The 23,422-nt window shown below is 38.9% G+C and overlaps 2 protein-coding genes and 1 long non-coding RNA gene across 3 annotated transcripts; 2 read left to right on the top strand and 1 right to left on the bottom strand.

The window, feature by feature from the left end:
• Positions 1-98: 98 nt before the first annotated feature.
• LOC131318189 (3-ketoacyl-CoA synthase 11-like) lies at positions 99-3,085 on the top strand. The gene is made up of 2 exons (XM_058348023.1): positions 99-237; positions 819-3,085. Exon 2 carries the CDS (start codon positions 1,225-1,227, stop codon positions 2,758-2,760), a length of 1,536 nt encoding a protein of 511 aa, XP_058204006.1. The 5' UTR covers positions 99-237; positions 819-1,224; the 3' UTR covers positions 2,761-3,085.
• LOC131318191 (uncharacterized) lies at positions 2,832-18,677 on the bottom strand. Its single transcript, XR_009197541.1, has 2 exons — positions 18,558-18,677; positions 2,832-2,916 (listed from the first exon to the last, which is right to left on the bottom strand). It is a non-coding gene; the product is annotated as an uncharacterized LOC131318191 (long non-coding RNA).
• On the top strand, positions 15,754-18,746 carry LOC131318190 (3-ketoacyl-CoA synthase 11-like). The gene is made up of 2 exons (XM_058348024.1): positions 15,754-16,333; positions 16,498-18,746. Exon 2 carries the CDS (start codon positions 16,905-16,907, stop codon positions 18,438-18,440), a length of 1,536 nt encoding a protein of 511 aa, XP_058204007.1. The 5' UTR covers positions 15,754-16,333; positions 16,498-16,904; the 3' UTR covers positions 18,441-18,746.
• The last annotated feature ends 4,676 nt before the right edge of the window (positions 18,747-23,422 follow it).

Consider the following 23,422-nt stretch of genomic DNA (forward strand, 5'->3'; position numbering starts at 1 on the left):
TATGAATGTATATGTAAATGTGGATATTTTGTATGACCGGGAGTGCATTTCGGCAATCCAGCCTCTCTCTTTCTCTCTCCCTCTCTCTCTCTCAAGTCTAAACGCGGTAAACCGTACCCTCGGAACAACAGAGTCCCTCGTTTGAAATTTCTCTCTCCCATCATCATATTCACATGCATGACTGATATCTCCGGAGAGCGGGCGGCCATCTGGTGGCGGAAGTTTACGCCGCCCAAGGTAAAACTACTTTTCCCATCTGGGTTTAATTGTTGCAATATTTATTGGATTTTTTTGAGTACTGCTATGGGTACCGACGGTACCCATAGGGAAAATGCACCGACGGCCACCGGACGGCCGTCTCCGGTCACCGGACGGCCGATCCGAGCCGTCCAAAAATTTTAAAAAATAAAATCGAGTGGGCCTACGCGAGAATCAATGGCATCCGAGGTGTGTAGAGTACTTGATCCGAGTACCCCTTTTTCGTGTATATACACGTATATACAAATATACACGAAAAATGGGTGCTCGGATCAAGTACCCTACACACCTCGGATGCCATTGATTCTCGCGTAAGGCCACTCGGTTTTATTTTTTAAAATTTTTGGACGGCTCGGATCGACCGTCCGGTGACCGGAGACGGCCGTCCGGTGGCCGTCGGTACATTTTCCCTATGGGTACCGTCGGTACCAATAGGATTTCTGGATTTTTTTTGCATGTGGGTTTTGATTTGTGTTCCTTCTTGTATGAGATATGTTTGGTTAGATATCATGATTAGGTATAAACAGATTATAAATTTTTTTTTGTTTTTTTGGTTGCAGGAATTCATTTTCCTTGAGCTTGGTTCTGGATTTTTCAATTCCCTTTTATAATTGGTTTCCCATTTGTACCATACCGAATTTAGCTGGTAGTATTTCTCCTGACAAACCCAGATCTTAGATTCCCTAATCTCTTTCCCCTTTGTTCATTCTGTTGTTGAAAGTAGAGGAAATTATGTGGGTTTTGACCTAGAAATCCTAACCATCTTGTCCGTCCTGCATAAACCCTCTAATGACGCCCAGATCTTAGATTCCTATATCCCTTTTCACTCCATTCATTTCTTGTGGAAAGTAGAGGAAATTCTGTTTTTGGAAACTCAGGTGTCCCGGCCAGCTTAGAAATCTGTGGTTTTTGATCCGAAGTAATACCCATCGATTAAGTAAGCCCTTTCTTCGAAGTCGGCTGAAAATGAGCGAGTCAAAACCAAGAGAACCCTCGATGCCATTCTCTTCGTCGCAGAAGCTTCCTGATTTCAAGCAATCTGTCAAACTGAAGTATGTTAAACTCGGATACCATTACCTCATTACCCATGGGATTTTCCTATTTGTAACCCCTATGATTGTTCTCATAGCAGCTCAGCTATCGACGGTCTCACTTCAAGATGCTTATGTTCTTTGGGACCATCTTCGCTTCAATCTCATATCGGTGATCCTGTGCTCGACCCTCCTGGTGTTTCTGTCCACCCTTTACTTCCTTACTCGCCCTCGTCCTGTTTACCTTGTGAATTTCTCGTGCTATAAACCAGAGGATGCTCGCCAATGCACTAGGCAGATTTTCTTGGAAAGGTCGCGTTTGATTGGAACATTCACAGATAAAAACCTCCTTTTCCAACAGAAAATTCTTGAGAGGTCCGGTCTTGGGGAAAGAACCTATTTGCCTGAAGCTGTTCTGAGGGTACCTCCAAATCCATGTATGGCGGAAGCAAGAAGAGAGGCGGAACTGGTAATGTTTGGTGCCATTGATGAGCTTTTGGCAAAAACCCATGTGAAACCAAAAGACGTAGGGATTTTGATTGTGAATTGTAGCTTGTTCAATCCAACGCCCTCTCTATCTGCTATGATTGTAAACCATTATAAGCTTAGAGGGAACATTATTAGCCATAATCTTGGTGGAATGGGTTGTAGTGCTGGTTTGATCTCAATCGATCTTGCTAAAGATCTCCTTCAAGTTCATCCCAATACTTATGCTCTGGTAATAAGCATGGAAAACATCACATTGAATTGGTACTCTGGCAATGAAAGATCAATGCTTGTTTCCAATTGCTTGTTCCGAATGGGAGGGGCGGCCATTTTGCTTTCAAACAAAAGGTCAGACCACCGCCGATCCAAATACCAATTGGTTCACACTGTCAGGACCCACAAAGGGTCTGATGACAAATGCTTTGAGAGTATTTTCCAAATGGAGGATCCTAACGGAAAAGTTGGAGTCTCGTTGTCAAAGGACATAATGGCAGTGGCCGGAGATGCTTTGAAGACTAACATTACCACTTTGGGCCCACTTGTGCTTCCGATGTCTGAACAGTTGCTATTTTTCTCCACATTAGTGGCGAAAAAACTTTTCAAGATGAAGATAAAGCCCTACATTCCCGATTTCAAGTTGGCTTTTGAGCACTTTTGCATTCATGCTGGAGGGAGAGCTGTTCTGGACGAGATAGAGAAAAACCTGCAACTTTCTGATTGGAACATGGAGCCTTCACGGATGACGCTTTACCGGTTTGGAAACACTTCAAGCAGTTCTCTTTGGTATGAGTTGGCTTATACAGAAGCCAAAGGGAGGGTGAAGAGGGGTGATAGAACATGGCAGATAGCGTTTGGTTCTGGGTTTAAGTGCAACAGTGCAGTTTGGAAGGCTTTGAGGACTATTAACCCGGAAAAGGAGAAGAACCCATGGATGGATGAGATAGACCAGTTCCCAGTTGATGTTCCAAAATTTGCAGCCATCTGAATTCTACTAGTAGCCGGTGAGTCGCCCGTTGATTTAGCAGCAGCATTCTGGGGGGTTTCTTGTTCTTTGACTTGATGATTGAATCTGCTATGGAAAGCTTCAAGTAAGGGTGATTCTTGGTATTGTTTTCTCTTGTGTTTGGGTCTTTTTGTTTACCTTTTGGCTTCCAGTGTGGACGGGTGGTGTTAATTTTATGTTTGCAGGTGTAAGCTGGGGCTAATCCCAGGATTATTTTTATTCTTGTGAGAAGAAGAGACTTTGATATCAGACATGGTCTAGGGATTTCAATTGATTTATTTTAGTGTTTGGGCCACACTCTTAAGTATAGGTTGTGCTTCTCATGTTTATTTGTTCATGTTTTGCAATTCAACAGTATTCTCCTCTTCGTTTTTTTCCCCTTCCTAATTTCTATGATTGAAGAGGTTTTTTTTTGTTTTTTTTTGCTTTCACAGCTATAAGGTGCTTGTTGCTTTATTAAAGAGAGAGAGAGAGAGATGTAGGAACTTGAGTCTGTATGGCTCCCCTCTCTAAATTTTTGGAACCATGCGTACATTTGTGCTAGATATATCGTGTACATTTGTGCAGGGCCAAATAAGGTAGTATAATGAGTAAATTATTTGACCTGAAAATATTCTATCTTGAAACAAACGGAGTAAGGAATAGATAAAAGAAAGCGGCATATTTTCTTTCGTTCTCTTTACCATTTTTTCCCTCAATAAATCTTTGTGATTTATACACAAACCAAAGTGTATAGATGGGGGCGGATCCCCTCAATTTGCTACCGACCAATTTGGTCAAATTGGTACATCTGAGCCGTTCAAAAGTTTTTGTTTTTTTTTTTATTCTGTCTAAAAGTATTTTGGACGGCTGCATGGCCTGGATGCACCAATTTGACCGAATTGGTCAAAAGTTTTTGTTTTTTTTTTTATTCTGTCTAAAAGTGTTTTGGACGGCTGCATGGCCTGGATGCACCAATTTGACCGAATTGGTCAATAGCTAAATGGACCGGATCCGACCCTGTACGGACTGCCCCAAATTGTGGGTCTAAAAATCAATGCAAATGGTTCGGTGAGCAGTGAAGTTACGCCAGTAACGCCACAAAATGAATGATATTAGTTCAACAATGGGTAACCCAACAATTTACCCAAAAAATGGGTTAACCCAACAGGAAAGAATATCGGTACAAATAAACATGTACAGCAGCCACGTACAGTAGGGTTTTGCACCCGTCTCGAGTTCAACAAAGATGATCGGAGTCGCTTATGTTGTTCAAAATATTTAGTTTAGGATCCTTTTAAAAAATCAGCTCAACCGGATCTTGGTAAGGGCGCTTACGAAATATCCAATTTTGCTTCAGAATTCAGGCCTAAATTTTGAAGCAAAATTGGATGTTTCGTAAGCGCCCTTACCGATATCCGGTTGAGCTGATTTTTTATAGGGACCCTAAACTAAACTCAAAACTCCATTTCTTTCTCTGATTTTATTTTTTTCAGTGTATTTCTACCGTCCATAAATCAATCTTATATAGACAAGAGAATTAAAGATGATAAATAAATGAAAACACTATACCACAACTATATATGCTGCTACTCCTTGTTTTACTCCACACTTTGAGTACTTAATGGTAAAATAAAGAAGACTTCCGTTACAATATCAAAGTTGTAAATATTTCGACAATATTTAGCCCTTAATCTCAGGTTCTATTCTTATTGCCAACAATTTTTGAGGTCACATCATCTCCACGCATGAGCATGTGAAACAGCTGTGGGAGGGGCTGTAGAGGTAGTCGTAAAAAAAATACTCTACTAAATTTTAGGAATTCAAAAAAAGTCTGTTTAGTTACATGAGATATGTTTCTCCATAAATAGATTAAAAAAAACTCAAGCCTTAACGTGGAAAATGTGACGTACGATTATAGTTTACACTAGTGAATAACTTATGCAGAATAATTTTTTGTTTTGTCTTTATTCAATTTTTTTTTTGCATTTTTAGTTTTACAGCAAACTTTTATGTGATATGAGTGTGCAAGAATGAGAGAAACTGAAAAAGTTAGAAATCATAACTTTTACACAAGTATTTTGTAACGACCCTGATTTTTGGTAAATAAAAATTTCCTTAAATATTTAAATTTTATTTTAATTACTTGGATTTGCTACTAAAAATTTCTTTTTAATTTTTATAATCCGTCATAATTAGATTTGAGACTTATAAAATTATATCTTTCACGCCGAGCAATCTAGTCATTTTCTAAAAACAAGTATGCTTATAAAAGCACTTGTATATTTTCCTAACGAGTTAGATAAAATCTTTAAATTATATTTCGTGGCTAGAAATCCTACTTGACTAGTAGAGTTAATTTCCAACCGACTAGTTGAACAAACCAAACTACCATTTCTCCTAGTTACACTTCCCGAACCCTAATTGGACCTTTTTGACCTCTTGGAGCCTTTTGAACCCCCGAAACCCTAATTGAACCCTTAGACCTTTAGGGGTAATCATTATACCCCATGACAAGTCATTTCAAACCCTAATTATAACCCATATTCTTTAACCCTTGGTCCATAAATGTTAGGGAAAATATTATCTCTTGGACAATAGATTCCCATGACTAGTCATATCAAATTATTACCAATATTCCTTTACCCCTTGGTCCATAATTGTTAGGGGAATTTTTGTCCATTGGTTATTAGACCTTTGACTTGCCAAAATGCATGACAAGACAAGTCATACAAAGAATCCCATCATTTTGCTTCCAAAAGAAGCAACCTTAGACTTGCCATAATGAGAACCTAGATTTGACTAGTCATTCAAGCCCATACTTACCTTCTTTAACCAATGGTTAATAAATGCTAGGAGAATTTTTGACCATTGGTTAATAGCCATTTAAGTTGCCAATGAAGCCTTGATTTGACAATACAAAATCATGGGCTAAGGAATCTCATCATTTTGCTTCCAAGGGAAGCAAGGCTAGCCATGCATGCATGCATGCACACCTATGTCCTAAGCCTAACTATCATAGGTTTTACTTTCCTAGATGAATATATACATGTACTTATATATATATATATATATATATATATACCTAGGAGAGAGAGAGAGAGAGAGAGAGAGGAGGCCGGATGGAGAGAGTGGGGTGGAGTGTGTGCATGAGTTTTGATTACTTACACAAGCAACATTATAGCCTTAAGCCTATTTTTTTGACTACATGCCAACCCATTCTAGTCTTCCAAAGTACAAAACTAGGCCATGATTATATTCTTTCTTGCAAGAAACCTCCTCATAGATTTGACAAGCCAAAAACCCTTCATGATTGTCTAGGATTTGGCTTAAAGAAGATATGACAAGTGAACGAAGGCTAGGATTTGTTTTGAGTCTTGAAATGACAAGACTATGGAGCAAAATCCATGGGAGAAAGGAGAGAAGGGGGGGGCCGGCCATAGAGGAGGGAGGAGGAGCTCAAGTGTTGGCTATAAATAGCACCCCATGCCTTCCATTCAACTCACACCTTCACTTCTTGCTCTCACTTCTCTCTAGAAACCATTTCTGTTTTTCCAGGCAGCCTACTGCCCTTCGTAAATCCTCAGTTTTCCCCTGCTTCGGCTAGTTTTTAGAACCAACTTCCTTCGGAAAAGTTGTAGAACACTTCGAAACCTTCAAGTTAGACCCAAGAACCATCCAAATCGGTGAAGAAATGACAAAGATATTGGCATCCGAAGTTCAGTAAAAATCTCGGATTCCTATTTCCAGACAGCATACTGTCTTCTCCTTTCTCACCATTTTTCTCCTGCCTAAAGTAGTTTCTAGGATCAACTTCCTTCACGAAAGTCGTAGAGCACTTCGAGAGCTTCAACTTCGACCCAAGAACGATCGTATTCGGCCAAATATTGACCAAGTTACTGCCATCCAAAGTTCGGTCCAGATTTGCAAGTTTCACCGCCGTAGAAAATCTTTCAACTAGCTTATTCGGCCCCGACTAAGTTTCGGATCAAGGTAGATTAATCTCTACTCATTTTCCCTAGTATAACTTTAGTTATTTTTGTTTATGATAAGGCAAGTTAAAGTATTAGGAATAATTAGCAAGCTCGTTTTACAAAATCTTGAAATGACATTACGATCATGTAGATTTTCTCTACTCACTTCCCTAAGTATAAGTATAACCCCTTGTTCCCTAAACTCTACGTATAGAATCGTACGTTAGATAGTAGAATGTTATTGATTCAAAGTATCAATATCCTTATTGTTTTCCTTAAGTAGATAAGGTTATCTATTGTTTAATTTCAAGTAGATAAGGTTATCTATCGTTTAAAATGCAGGATTGTCAATAAGTTTATCTCACTAATGGAGGTATGAGCATGTTAGATAAATGACTTTGTCTTAAATAAACATATGTTGTATTGAATTTCTCAAAAAGAAAGAAAGAACGATTTTCGAAAGATAGAATTTGACACTTGAATAGAAGAAATCGTATTTTGATATTTAAGATGGTTTTGAGCATGAGTAACAATATAGAATTGGATGATCTTGTTAGATCACAATGAATGATTTATGGTTGCGTATGTGAAAAGTCCTACCGCGGAGTCTATGCATGAAAACGTGACACGGAAATCGAGAAAGTTAGAAACATGACACCTAGGGTGTAGTTAACGAAAAGACGTGTTTTAAAAAGATGAAATGTTTTGGAAACCGCAATGTGGCCGGACATGGTAGCCCGTTGTGTGGTGTGTGTTTTGTGCGCCAATGGGAACCCGGTGCGGCGGAACCATTGTGAGGATACTCGGGAGACCGGAACGGCGGAACCGAGGTTGGGTGTGTGGCTTGGTTATCCGCGTTACGGAGCCAATGCAATTGTGTGCCAATGGGAACCCGGTGCGGCGGAACCATTGTGAGGATACTCGGGAGACCGGAACGGCAGAACCGAGGTTGGGTGTGTAGCTTGGTTATCCGCGGTACGGAGCCAATGCAAATGATTTTGAAAGGTTGGGTGTGTAGCTTGGTTATCCGCGGTGCGGAGCCAATACAAATGATTTTGAAAGGTTGAAATGTTGACACGGTCTACGATGAGTCGCGTAGGAGAAACACGGAAATCTTGGACACCAACGATAGATGATTAACGGATGTGGATGTGTCATTGTTAGCTGTATATACATGTATCGTGTGAAAATCGATGATTGTATAACCTGTTGTTTGTAAGTTATGGGTTAGCGGGTATGAGTTTGTTCTATTGAGCGTTGTAGCTCACGGTGTTACCTTTTGGTGACCCTGACATATTATATCGGTGGCGACGCTGGTATAATGTGTCAGACTCCTTAGATGAACAGGATAAGATGTACACCGTGGAAGCTTTTGGAGCAGAGGAGCTTGCTAGGATGGAAGAGCAAGCAGAGTAGTGTTAGGAACCCTAGTTTCCTTTCTTGTTGAATAAATGTACCCTTTCCTTATGATGTATTTATGATGTAATAATGAGCTAGACTCTCTTTATTATATAATAAATGCCTCATTTAACGTACCCAAAATTGGGGGCGTTACATATTTTGAGAAATTAATCGCAAAACAAGTTTTAATAAGCCAAAGACGAACCCAACTCAAATGACTTTTGGTTTTTTCAAACATTGTAACCTTATCGAACCGAATAAATAGCTGTTCTTGAGCACTTAACAGATCTAACATATGCGAACGATTTTGACTTGTTCATCACACCAACTGACCCAATACAGAGTATTTAAGCCGCGTTTCCCTGTAGAGCTAAAAGGGCTTATTTCTCCTTGCATTTTGTAAATGAAAATAAGCTCCTTAAGTACTTACAGTATTTTTCATTAAAGATAGATTTATTGTAAGAAAATGACATGTCTTGTAAAGCGAAAAATAGGTACTTAAAATCAATGTTCTAAATGGCGCTTGGCGCTAGTAAGGCGGAGACCCACCTCCAAGCGCCAAGCCGCCTAGGCGGCTCCAAGCAATTCGGCGTTTTTTTTTTTTTTTTTTTTTAACTTTTTTTTTTTACAATCTGTCATAATCTGTTTTTTTAACAATCTATTTGTCGTTATACAATCTGTTTTTTTTTAAATACCAAAATAAAAAATAAAAACTCAAATCAGAAATACAAAAATTCAGAAATTTCAAAAAAACTCATCAGGTATATGATCACTGTGAGAGAGAGAGCGAGAGAGCCGAGAGAGAGAGAGACAGAGCCGAGAGAGAGAGAGCTGAGACTGAACTGCCGAGAGAGCCGAGAGAGAGAGAGAGACATACCGGCGGGAGAGAGAGAGAGAGATACCGACGAGAGAGAGAGAGAGAGAGAGACATACCGGCGAGAGAGAGCCAGAGAGGGACGATGGTGTCAACAAGAGTTCGTCTGCTTCGTTCGTCTGAATCTCTGGGAGCATGGAGTATTGAATGAGGATGTAAATGTAATTGTAATATATATAGATATGATTTTGTAAAATTACATAATAAGCCTTTTTAGTTTTTATACTTTTGATCCTAGCCCTTTTACATTAATAGTATACAATTTAGGCCTCCAAAGACGCCGCCGAGCCCGCCAAGGGCTGCCAAGTCCGCCAAGTCCGCCAAGGCCGCCAAGGCGCCAAGGCCGCCAAACACCGCCAAGGCCGCCTAGGCGGCCGCCAAACACCGCCAAATCTCCTTGGGCGCCAAATCAAACGCCAAGGGGTATTGGCGTGGCGACGGGGTGCCTGCAAGCGCCTAGGTGGCCGCCAAGGCCGCCATTTAGAACACTGTTTAAAATATAAGAACCTTAGCGGAACAGGACTCTAACGCATTTAACCCCATAAGGAAACTGAGCCTTAACAGCCGAACATGAGTCAAACTCGAGCAATTTGGTTTACTTAATAAGCCCTAATTAAAACTGAGATGGGTTCAACCGAGCCATGACTCAATGAGTTCCTGAGCGAGTGGGTCGAGACCGAGATTTGTCACTACCCTAGCCCGTCCCTAAAGGCTTTAGTCACAACAAAGCGCCAGTGATCCGATCACTAAGGCCATATCAAAGTTAAACACTTCATTAGCAAATGACTAAAAAGACTCACTTAACGACAAGTGGAAGCAAATTCCATTTTATTATATACGCCAAAGCCAGAAGCTTTTACAAGGATCTCTGCATTGCAAACCACCTAGAGATGTGTATATTTACATTTCAAAAGTTTTCACCAAGAGCAACTCCCTATCTATAAGTCCACATCTACATAACACGTCCAAAAGAAGGGCTGCACGTCACCACTCTACGTCCCGTTGCATCATAAGGTTGGGAGATTGTGAGAACCAACTCTTGAAACAAGAGTCCACCGGTTGGGCTTCCAGTTGGCGGCCCACTTGATTTCTCAATCACCACCACTTCCCACCCTGCTGCTATGAGCGCATGCGCACACGATAGTCCTGCTATGCTGCCTCCCACCACCACTGCCTTCCCCTTCTTCTTCCCCTCATCCATCTCTCTCTCCTCTCCCTCTCTCTCTCTCTTGGATTTGGAATTATGTTCTTCGTATGTTCTATCCGTTTAATGTCTCCCACGAAAAATCTTTGATTATCGGAGCAAAATAGTTTTGTGGGTGGTTTTTCATTGTTTTATTAATTCAAAGGAATTACAATAAAAATCTCTTGAAGTAATTTGAAAAAATAATCCACGAAACTAATTTTATTTTTTACATTGGTGCCTGCGTTTATGTGGATTTTTCTAATTGCGGTCCATTTTTAATAATTTCTTTACCTCTCTACTCAATGATTAATCTCAAAAAAAACTTAACAGAAAATAAGTAAATAAAAATCACTAAACATCAATAATACTCACTATTTTTTTGAAATGAAATCCGCCAAACACACCCAAAGCATTGTGAACTAAATTGGACAACTTTGTTCATTTACAAGTTCTAAACTCAACTTTTTATTCTCTGCGCGATTTTTAATAGATTTATCTATCTCTCTCCATTCATTGCATTAAAAAAAAAAAATCGGAACTCAAAACCAAACAAAGTGCGGATTTGGTTTTCTTGCATACCGATCTAGTAGCAGGAATTCTTGCTGCCATGGACATATGGCAGCTCATGAGAAGGGCCATGTTGCTTCAATTAACAATCCCATTATTCTCAGCTCATGAGAAGGAACTTTCACGTCTTTCGTAATCCAACCAATTAAGATCTTAAAATTATTCTAGCCATTGAGGCTTTGTTCTTGTAAACTTCAAGTCTGAAATTTATTTCGGTATTTTTTATTTTTTGTAACTCTTCTTTTAGTTTTTCGTCATAATTTTTAGGGTTAGTCGTTTGTCTTGACAAGACGAATCGAAAAAGCATAAAAAATGAACTGATGTTGAAATTTTTTCATATGAAAAGACACTTTAGACAAAAAAAGACAGTTGTTTAACAAACAAACCCATCTTTTAGTGAATTGTTTTTTTGCTTGTTGTCATATTTGTTTATTTTTTAGACTTCTTCCGTCGAGACAGATGATTAATCTAAAAAATATAACGCAAATCTAAGAAAAATTAAAAAAAGACAAATAAGACACATAATACGGGAAAAAAAAAAAGTTTACAAGAAGCCACCCTCATAAGATTGGAGAATCTTTGTTTTTTTTTATTCAAGTTTACCATCAGAGTTGATTAGATCGGATGCTTGCTTTTGTAGTAGGAAAGGAGGAAGTTTCCGAGAGGACCAAGACACATCGTACTGCTTTTTTGATGCTTGCTTTGGACGAGTTGAAATCATCTCTTGTGACGCAAAGTAGAACTGATCACAAATAGTGGCGGCTCCACCATTCATCAAGTGCAGTGACTCAAGAATTTCCGAAGTATCAAAAAAAAAAAGTGGTCACTTGAATACTCCAATTTTTTTTTTTCATATATAGAAATACATGTAATATTTTTAGTTTGATTCTAGTTTAACCCTTCTTGAATACCTTATTCAAAATATTTGAACAACATATCCAAAATATTTGAACATTCAATCCGAAAATCAGGCCACAAATCAATCCAATGTATACAAGCCAAGTAATAGATGAAATTTTGTGTATACGTAGTTGTGATTTCTAGAGGCAATAGAGATTTCTGAACACCCTTATAAGAATTTCTGGAGCCGCCACCGATCACGAGTCCATTTGACTATCTGAACAGTTCATTTTCTTTAGTCTCAATATATACTTAACGTGGTTGTGAAAAATTAATTTAATTGGACATAAATATTCTCTTGAACCAATTGTAATTGTCACAACTGATAAGGGGCAATTCGGTTTCAGTGGAAGACGGGGTAAAAAAGTCCCAAGTGATGGACAAGTTTTTATGGAATTGCTCAGATATGAAATGAACAAAAAAAAATTCCACATACATGAAACGGACAAAAAGAAATTGCCCATACATGAAATGGACAAAAAGAAATTCCCCATACATGGAGTCGGTTTGTAATCGAATTTGGATTTGGACCTAAGTTGCCCCTTATATGGACCTAAGTTGCACCTTATTTTTTCGATTTAGCACCTGAGAACGATTGAATTTGGACCTAAATTGCTCCAAATTCCCCATAGCAATTTAGGTCCAAATTCAGTCGTTCTCAGGTGCTAAATCGAAAAAATAAAGTGCAACTTAGATCCATAAAAAAGACAACTTAAGTCCAAATTCAGATTCGGCTAGAAACTGACTCCATACATGAGAAATTTCTTTTCGTCTGTTTCATATCTGACGAATTCCATAAAAACCTGTCCATCACTTGGGATTTTTTAACCCCATGTCCCACTAAAACCGAATTCCCCAGGGATAAACCCATAGCCGTCCATCCGGGTCAACACAATCCGTGTTTTTTGCAATCTTTGTTTTTTTAACCGAAACACTTCTGACAAAGAGACTTTTTACGGACATTGCACAGATTTTCTGTGGGGCCCACTATGGAGTCCCACAAAATAATTCAAGTCATTCATTAATTTTAAAATATTTTTTAAGGAACCTCGTAAAAAATTGCCCATACGTAAAACGGACAAAAAGAAATTGCCCATACATGAAACTGACAAAAAGAAATTCCCCATACATGGAGTCGGTTTGTAATCGAATCTAGGTTTGGACCTAAATTGCCCCTATATGGACCAAAGTTGCTCCTTATTTTTTCGATGTAGCACCTGAGAACAACTGAATTTGGACCTAAATTGCTCCAAATTCTCCATGTTCTACTTTGAAAAAATATATGGGGAATTTGGAGCAATTTAGGTCCAAATTAGTCGTTCTCAGGTGCTACTTTGAAAAAATAAGGTGCAACTTCAGTCCATACAAAGGACAACTTAGATCTAAATCCAAATTCGACTACAAACTGACTCCATACATGGGGAATTTCTTTTGGTCTGTTTCATATCTGACGAATTCCATAAAAACCTGTCCATCACTCGGGACTTTTTAACCCCATCTCCCACTAAAACCGAATTTTCCCAAGGGATAAACCCATAGCCGTCCATCCGGGTCAACACAATCCGTGTTTTTTGCAATCCTTTTTTTTTAACCGAAACACTTCCGACACAAAAACTTTTTACACAGACATTGCACAGATTTTTTGTGGGGCCCACTATGGGGTTCCACATAATGATCCAAGTCATTCATTAATTTTAAAATATTTTTTAAGGAACCTTGTAAAAAGTAGCTCAATTAGATACATGTAAGTGCTAAATCTAATATTACAACTTTTCATTAGATCAAGTACTTACATGTATTCGATTGAGTTAATTTTATATAAAATTCATCAAAAAAATTATTTTAAAATTAATGAACGGATCGAATCGTGGGCCCTAAAAAAATCTGTGCAATGTCTTTAGTCTCTGTGTGGTAGAAACATTCTTTTTTGAACATGCTTTTTGCAATCTGAACTGTCAAACGTTGCACAATTCATGTGTTCCTTGCCTTCTCGATGTGGTATATACGTATGAATAGTATTTGTTCGGCTTCGAAATGGTTCAAGGACTGAGCGGGCGTGCCAAGACTTGTCGCATCTAACGTAAAGGGCTGAACGTCCCTTTTCTGACTTCTTAACCTTGAGGGCGATAGTGCTGCAAACCTAAGGGCTGGATTGCAGTGTTGGTTCGTGGTTTTGCCTCTACGAGCGAGAACTTAATAATTTCCTAACCGTGTAGAAAAAGAAGTAGCAACGTGGAATGACTTTATTATATCGTAATAATAAGGTCGGGGATACAAGAGAGATATGAATAACTTTATTATGTCGTAATAATAAAGTTGGGATATAAGAGAGATAGAAAACTCAAACTACTTGGAGAAGTAATTGAGTGACGATGAGAAAAGTGAGATAATTGCTTCGCTGGGAAGGCTTTGGTTTTTTAAGCGTTGAGCTTGATTGGTGTGTGTACCCTTTTTTCTTCTTGTCTTCTAGTATTTATAGGCCAAGAGTCTTTGAATTTTTCTGCATGCAAGGAGCTTGTTGTCCTCTTCTCGTGATGACACGTGTCCCATGTCTCCCAATTCTCTCTCCATGATGCAACGGTTGTGGGATGTTTGCACATGTGCGTTTTCCATCGTAGGAGGTTTGCTGGAAGTGAAAAACTAATTATCCTTATGTTAATTCTTGATCATGGGTAGTTGAGAGAATAATGGGCCATGTATTTATCCTCCACTCCCTATTTCCGTGGATAATGGCCAAGTAGTGGGCCACCTCATCCCTTTTTCTGTGGGTCTCTTGGATAATGGGTCACTCAATCAAATTAAGTAGTCTTCTAATGTATTCAACCCATAAAAACACCTATCGAATTTAAATAAGTCATGGGCCGACTGAATTCTTTTTGCAAATAGACCCACGACTCTCAAACTCGAGCCCAAATCGAACTAAAATTAATTAGGCCCAATTATCCCTGTCTTGGCTCATTAATTTTAACCCAATACATCTCTATTTTTTGGCCCAATTTAATTAAAAGATAATTAAATGGCCTTTCAACTCTTGCCCAGGGCTGGGTGCCAAAAACGGGTGTAAACGGTATTGGTTGGTGGATTTACTTTCGACATGATTTACCAAGGTCCGATTTTTGAAGTTAGGTCATATGAAAGTAATATCTTGTGAATTACATAGTTCCAGCGTGGATAATCTTTGACCAAACTGAAGAAAGAATTAGTTAGAATGCGCATCAGCTTGCATAGAGATTGTAGAAGGAAAAAAAAAAAAAAAAACATACGTATGAATGTACGTAAATGTGTATTTTGTTTGACCCGGAACTCATATATAAAGTATTTATTTATATTTTATACATTACGGCAAACCCCCACCCCCACCCCTCTCCCTCTCCCTCTCCCTCTCTCTCTCTCCCTCTCTCTCTCTCAATCAAGTCCCTCATTTTAAATTTCTCTCAATAAAAAAGTCCCTCATTTTAAATTTCTCCCTCCCATCATCATATTCATATGCACTATTGCGGCCAATTTGGATGAAAATTTTGATTTTGGGTGGATATAGAAGGAGGGTAGATTTAAAGGTAGATATGTAAGAAGGGTACGGTGGACTCACCTTCTAAAGAAGGTGGATTTGTAATTTAGTGTTAGGATGATTTTTTGAGAAGGAAGATTTGGAGCATGGATATGATAGGATATGATGTGAAATGATTTAATTGCCCCCAATTTATTAATTGCCCCCAATTTATTAATTTAATGGACAATATAGGTTAATTTCATTATAATTAGAATAAATACATATTTGTCATTAATTATTATGGGATAAAATAAATTCATTTTATCTTAATAATGTTTAAACATTACTTTTTATTAGAATAAAAAAAATTGATAGAAAAATGATGTATATGACCATTTTTCTGTGCTTTGTTATTTTATATGCTATATCAATAAGTTGATGCATAATGTAATTTTGAAAAGTTATTTGAAGTTATGTAGGGTTAATAGCATAAAATATGAAATATGTATTTAGGCTAAACTGTAATTTGTAATAGTTATAAGGTAAATTGGTAAATACAATATAGATGCGTAGATATCTATCATCTATCCACGTCAACACGTGTATAGTTTAAGAGTATAAACCTTAGACCAACCAACAAATCACCTCTGTTTCTACCTCTCTCCAGCCCAATTTAATTGATCAGAACGAGGAGCTTTGATACCACTCCGGCGACGATGGAGGCCCTGACGATGATGGGCACAACACTCCGGCGATGATGGGTACAACGATGGTGGGTTCGGCAATCCAATCAGACCACCTCCAAATCTGCATCTAAAACTCCGGTCACGACGACGGCTCAGGCGACGAACAGTACCTCTCTCTCTCTCTCTCAGATAGACACAACGCGTGATGGAGTAGAAAAAGGAAGGGCATAACGGTAATTCACCGAGGCCGCTTCACCAACGACCGGGGGCACCCCCTGTCGTTGCCTAATCCGGGAAGAGGTGGATTTGTAGTCCAGACGCCTCAAATCCCCCTTCCAAATCCAGCTGCAATTTTCTCTTCCAAAAACCGGAGATGACGAGGCAAACGGAGGCGTAATCCCCCTCTTGGCAAATCCACCTTCAAATCCGGCTGCCAAACAGGCTGATATCTCCGGAGAGCAGGCGGCCATCTGGTGGCGGAAGTTTACGCCGCCCAAGGTAACTACTTTTCCCATCTGGGTTTAATTGTTGCAATATTTATTGGGCTTTTTTTGCATATGGGTTTTGATTGGTGTTCCTTCTTGTAAGAGAAGATATGTTTGGTTAGATCTCATGATTAGGTATAAATAGATTATAAAAATTTGTTTGTTTTTTGGTTGCAGGAATTCATTTTCCTTGAGCTTGGTTCTTGGATTTTTCAATTCCTTTTGTAAATTGGTTTCCCATCTGTACCATACCCAATTTAGCTGGTAGTATTTCTCCTGACTAACCCAGATCTTAGATTCCCAAATCTCTTTCCCTTTTGTTCATCTTGTTGTTGAAAGTAGAGGAAATTATGTGGGTTTTGACCTAGAAATACTGGCCATCTTGTCCTTCCTATATAAACCCTCTAATGACACCCACATCTTAGACTCCTATATCCCTTTTCACTCCATTCATTTCTTGTGGAAAGTAGAGGAAATTCTGTTTTTGGAAACTCAGGTGTCCCGGCCAGCGTAGAAATCTGTGATTTTTGATCCGGAGTAATACACATCGATTAAGTAAGCCTTTTCTTCAAAGTCGGTTGAAAATGAGCGAGTCAAAACTGAGAACACCCTCGATGCCATTCTCTTCGTCGCAGAAGCTTCCTGATTTCAAGCAATCTGTCAAACTGAAGTATGTTAAACTCGGATACCATTACCTCATTACCCATGGAATGTTCTTATTTATAACCCCTATGATTGTTCTCATAGCGGCTCAGCTATCGACTGTCTCACTTCAAGATGCTTATGTTCTTTGGGACCATCTTCGCTTCAATGTCATATCAGTGATCCTGTGCTCGACCCTCCTGGTGTTTCTGTCCACCCTTTACTTCCTTACTCGCCCTCGTCCTGTTTACCTTGTGAATTTCTCGTGCTATAAACCAGAGGACGCTCGCCAATGCACTAGGCAGATTTTCATGGAAAGGTCACGTTTGATTGGAACATTCACAAATGAAAACCTCCTTTTCCAACAGAAAATTCTTGAGAGATCCGGTCTTGGGGAAAAAACCTATTTGCCTGAAGCTGTTATAAGAGTACCTCCAAATCCATGTATGGCGGAAGCAAGAAGAGAGGCAGAAATGGTAATGTATGGTGCCATTGATGAGCTTTTGGCAAAAACCCATGTGAAACCAAAAGATGTAGGGATTTTGATTGTGAATTGTAGCTTGTTCAATCCAACGCCCTCTCTATCTGCTATGATTATAAACCATTATAAGCTTAGAGGGAACATTATTAGCCATAATCTTGGTGGGATGGGTTGTAGTGCCGGTTTGATCTCAATCGATCTTGCTAAAGATCTCCTCCAAGTTCATCCCAATACTTATGCTCTGGTAATAAGCATGGAAAACATCACATTGAATTGGTACTTTGGGAATGAAAGATCAATGCTTGTTTCCAATTGCTTGTTCCGAATGGGAGGGGCGGCCATTTTGCTTTCGAACAAAAGGTCAGACCACCGCCGATCCAAATACCAATTGGTTCACACTGTCAGGACCCACAAAGGGTCTGATGACAAATGCTTTGAGTGTGTTTTTCAAATGGAGGATCCTAATGGAAAAGTTGGAGTCTCGTTGTTGAAGGACCTGATGGCGGTGGCCGGAGATGCTTTGAAGACTAACATCACCACTTTGGGCCCACTTGTGCTTCCGATGTCTGAACAGTTGCTATTTTTCTCCACTTTAGTGGCGAAAAAACTTCTGAAGATGAAGATAAAGCCCTACATTCCCGATTTCAAGTTGGCTTTTGAGCATTTTTGCATTCATGCTGGAGGAAGAGCTGTTCTGGACGAGATAGAGAAAAACCTGCAACTCTCTGATTGGAACATGGAGCCTTCGCGGATGACGCTTTACCGGTTTGGAAACACTTCAAGCAGTTCTCTTTGGTATGAGTTGGCTTATACAGAAGCCAAAGGGAGGGTGAAGAGGGGAGATAGAACGTGGCAGATAGCGTTTGGTTCTGGATTTAAGTGTAACAGTGCAGTTTGGAAGGCTTTGAGGACTATTAACCCGGAAAAGGAGAAGAACCCATGGATGGATGAGATAGATCAGTTCCCAGTTGATGTTCCAAAATTCGCAGCCATCTGAATTCTACTAGTAGCCGGTGAGTCGCCCATTGATTAGCAGCGGCATATTGGGGGATTTATTGTTCTTTAACTTGATGATTGGTATTATTTTCTCTTGTGCTTGGGTCTTTTTGTTTACCTTTTGCTTCCGGTGTGGATGGGTGGTGTTTCTTTGTTGGGGTTTTGGGAAAGTCAAGGATGTTAATTTTATGTTTGCAAGTGTAAGCTGGGGCTAATCCCTGGATTAATTTCATTCTTGTGAGAAGCTGAGACTTTGATATCAGACATGGTCTAGGGATTTTAATTGATTTATTTTGTGTTTGGGCCACATACTAAGTAGAGGTTATGCTTCTCATGTTTATTTTTTCATGTCTTGCAATTCAACAGTATTTGTATTTCCTCCTCTTCTTTTATTCCCTTCCCATTTTCAATGATTGAAGAGTTTTTGTTTTGTATTTTGCTTTCACAACCATAAGGTGCTTGTTGCTTTATTAAAGAGATAGATAGATGTAGGAACTTGAGTCTGTATGGTTCCCCCCTCTAAATTTTTTGAACCATTTGTACATTTGTGCTCGATATAGGGTACAGACTGTGTCCACAGCTGTTCGTTGTGTGTGGAACCATGTGTACATTTGTGCAGGGCGAAATAAGTATAATGAGTAAATTATTTTACATGAAAATATTCTACTCTGAAACAAATGGAGCCCAAGGAATAGATAAAATAAAAAAGGCATATTTTCTTTCGCTCTCTTACCATTTTTTCCCTCAATAAATCTTTGTGATTTAGACACAAACCAAAGTGTATAGATGGGGGCGGATGCTGTGGATCCCCTCAATTTACTACCAACTAGTTCGATCAAGTTGGTGCATCCGAGTCGTCCAAAAGTGTTTTGGATGGCTCAAATTTAAAAAAGACAATCTTTAAATTTGGGTCGTTCAAAACACTTTTGGAAAGAGGACCCTCATTAAATCTGGGCCGTCCAAAATACTTTTGGACGATGTGGATGCACCAACTTGATCGAACTGGTTGGTAGCACAATTGACCGGATCCGACCCCTGTATGGACTGCCCCCAAATTATGGGCCTAAAAATCAATGCAAATGGTTCGGTGAGCAGTGAAGGTACGCCAGTAACGCCACAAAATGAATGATATTAGTTCAACAAGAGTTAACCCAACACCAGGCAAAATTGTGGCCACCCTTTTCAAACATTCGTGGCTTTTATGAGAAAACGTATGTTAAAGATAATTTGCTTTGACAAGTTAAAAAAAAAAAAAAAGGGAATTGATTTTGACACTTCTCAAATTAATAACCACACTCCCCAGGTAGGGCTGCAAACGATCCGAGCTGCTCGCGAGCGGCTCGCGAGCTCGGCTCGATAACGGCTCGGTTCGGCTCGGTTTGAGACAAAAACGAACGAGCTCGAGCTCGAGTCCTGGGCTCGTTTCATAAACGAGCCGAGCTCGAGTTAGTCGAAACTCGGCTCGAATTGGCTCGCGAGCTCGATTATATTATATATATTTATATATATATTTATATATATATTTATATATATATTTTTACATATTTATATTTATTTATATATATATTTATATATATTTGTTTCATAAACGAGCCGAACGAGCCGAGCTCGAGCTCTGTAAATACTTCTCGAGCCGAGTTCGAGCTCGAGTTCTGCAGCTCGTCACGAGCTCGAGCCGAGCTCGAGCCAACTAAATTTTTGGCGAGCCGAGCTCGAACACTCTAAAACTTGGCTCGGCTTGGCTCGTTTGCAGCCCTATCCTCAGGGGAGTGCCAAAATCAATCTCTTCCTCAAATTGATTTTGACACTCTCCTTTGGGAGTGTGGTTATCAATTTGGGGAGTGTCAAAATCACTCCCCAAAAAGAAATTGATAATGGATACTTCAGGCTAGTAGAATTTATTCTGTGATTATCTAAAAACTTCATTTCTTTCCCTGATTTTATTTTTTTAGTGTATTTCTACTGTCCTAAGTCAATCTTTATTTTTTTTTATTTCTGTTCAAAAAAAAATCAATCTTATATAGACAGGAGAATTAAAGATGATAAATACTAAATGAAAACACTATCACAACGTCTATATATGCTAGTACTTGTTTTACTCTACACTTGAGTACTTAATGGTAAAATAAAGAAGACTTCCGTTACAATATCAAAGTTGTAAATATTTCGACAATATTTAGCCTTTAATCTCACGTTCGATTCTCCTTGTCAACAACTTTTGGGATTATCTCACCTCCACGCGTAAGCGTGAGAAACAGCTGTGAAAGAGACTGTAGCATGTAGGGGTAGTCAAAAAAAAAAACTACTAGACTTTAGGAATTCAAACAAATCTGTTTAGTTTCATGCGATATGTTTCTCCGTAAAAAAAAAGAAAAAAAAAACCTCAAGCCTTAACGTAGAATATGTGACGTACAATTTTTTTTTTTGCTCAGCAATGTGACGTACAATTACTTGAGATAAACTTGAATTGATGTCACATTTAAATCATGTTCAGTTGTTAGGAAAGAAAGACAAATACGAGTGGTTCAGTAAGGAGGAAAAAAATACACGGTTTTTTTTTTTTTTTGGGTAGTTTTCGATTAAAGTGCGCTAACCTTCTTTTCTTGATAAAAGTGAGAAGTTGTATTGATACGCTAGCGGCACTTACAATATAGAATTCATTACAAATATTTTGGACCAAGCCAAATTAATCGTCTAACCTCCAAAAGGAATAAGATTTGGCAAGAATCTTATTGTTAAGATTAGTTGTCAACGTAATTAAGTTGTTTAATTACAATTTTTTTTGTCAACTAATGAACACAAACGAGAATTAGTATTAGTTTCTTTATTTAGTTCACTTCGCGACACCATTTCAAGAATATTGTTTATGTACGAAATTGTTGAAGATAAAATTGGGCAGTGTTTAGAATACTCCTTCTGTCATGTAATTTTTGGAGTAATTTTTTTAAAACTCGTGTTATTTGCTAAGTGCGTTTATGTCGTTACCCGGAGTTTAGTGCTCGATTGTTTTTTTTAGGTGTTTTGGAAATACGTTAAAGCCGCAGCTGATCGAATTAAAAGAAGGGCAAATTATATTAAACCCCTTCTACTATACCTCAGTAACGAGTTGCCCCCTTCATCGTTTGACTTGAACACTTAGCCCCCTTCATCTATTATATCATGCGAAATTGAAGATATCGTTAACGGAATGTGTGCAATTACCAATTTGCCCATCTGAATTTATGAAGGGAAAGGGTAAGAACATACCCTAAGATCACGACTGGAGTTTAGCGGGAGACCAAACCCACTTCCCTCCAATTCTACTCCATTTCCCTCCAATTTGACCTTGAAATTGGCACCCTTTCCCGCGTATTGTACCCTATATAAGTACCCATTTGTGCTAAATGGTGCTCTTATGCCACAGTTGCATAACACATTTGAATCCCCATCACAAGATCCAATGCTACCTTCCATTACTAGGAGAGAGAGAGAGAAAAGAGAGAGAGAGAGAGGGGGGGGGGGGGGGGGGGGGGGGGGGGGGGGGAAGACCATTGGGAGATATAGATGAGTAGAGAGAGAGTGAGTACCTGTAGAAGATGATACATATCTATGTACTTATAAAGGTAACACCAGTCATTAAAAGGTCATATAGATGAGTAGAGAGAGAGTGAGTACCGTTGTAGAAGATGATACATATCTACGTACTTATAAAGACAACACCAGTCATTAAAAGGTCATGTGCTCCTCACATGACCTTCTTTCGTTTGAACTCATAATGGCTCACTAACGGGAGGTGGTTAAGGAAGGGGGTTAAGTGCGATGAAAGTGGTAACTCGTTACCGAGGTATAGTTAGAGGGGGTTAATGTAATTTGCCCTTAAAAGAATACCGGATTCGCCTTATAATTTTTCCTCCTACTTTGTCGCTGTGCACGTGCTATATATATAGGGCACTGCTATTCGCAGCCCTCAATTTACTCCCATAGCCCGTTAAAAATTTTCAATTATACTCGACAGTTAGTTACCGAAATTGAGATATATTTTCAGCGTCCAATTACCGAAATATAATATTTTTTTCAACAGATGTTTACCGAAAATGCATGTTCGGCAGTTGTTTACCGAAAGTTGAACATATTTTCGACATGTAGTTACCGAAATATAATCTTGTTTTCAACAGCAATTTACCGAAATGTTATTTATGATTTTCAACAATTATTTACCGAAATTTAGTGGGCTACGGGAGTAAATAGAGGACTGCGAATAGCGGCGCCCTATATATTGGAAGTGAATAGGGTAGCAGAACAATTCAATTCATATATGTCTTGATGGGCCCAAAAGTTAATTGTTTATGGGGAATGATTTTTTCACTTTCTTTTTTGGTTAACGTCACTTTTCTGAAAATGTATTTTTACACTCTTATTATTTAAAGAAACCAATAAGTAAGGTTGTTGATTTTCCGAAATGCTACTGGTACATACAATCTGTGCACAGATTGTGCACAGATTTTGTGATGGGGCCCACTATAGATCTCACACAAATGATCCGAACTATTATTAAATGTAAAACATATGTGTGCCCACGTGAAATAGCTCAAGTGCTAAACAAAGTCTTGTTCCCTAGTTAACTTTTAAGAATGGTAGCAGTGTATCAACCCCGGACCTTTTCTAAAGTTCACTAGGCCAACTCACAATCGTATTTCGTTTACATTTTTGAATGTGTTGTGACACCAAGTAATTGACAATAGGTTGGTCCAAGGAACTAGTACGAGAACGATCAAGTCTTTAGTTTAGCTCTCGAGAAGTCAAGGTGGTCCATGTGGCATTCTTTATTCTAAGCCCAAGTGTGTGTATATTATTATAAGCAGGCAATGACATGGCTAGTTGGTGCAAGTGTGTGTGTGTTCTGGGTTGGTTACAGTTTTCTGAGCATCTGGGTTGTTTCTGTGGCTCATGTTGTTGCTTGGCATTTGGTCATTTACTAAGCCTAAGAACAGAATTCTTTGACAT

The sequence above is a fragment of the Rhododendron vialii genome, chromosome 2a (genome assembly GCF_030253575.1).
Source record: "Rhododendron vialii isolate Sample 1 chromosome 2a, ASM3025357v1".
NCBI lineage: Eukaryota > Viridiplantae > Streptophyta > Magnoliopsida > Ericales > Ericaceae > Rhododendron > Rhododendron vialii.

Excerpts from the sequence above, each read along its gene's own strand:
- LOC131318189 (XM_058348023.1), top strand. The coding sequence starts at position 1,225 with ATGAGCGAGTCAAAACCAAGAGAACCCTCGATGCCATTCTCTTCGTCG.
- LOC131318190 (XM_058348024.1), top strand. The coding sequence starts at position 16,905 with ATGAGCGAGTCAAAACTGAGAACACCCTCGATGCCATTCTCTTCGTCG.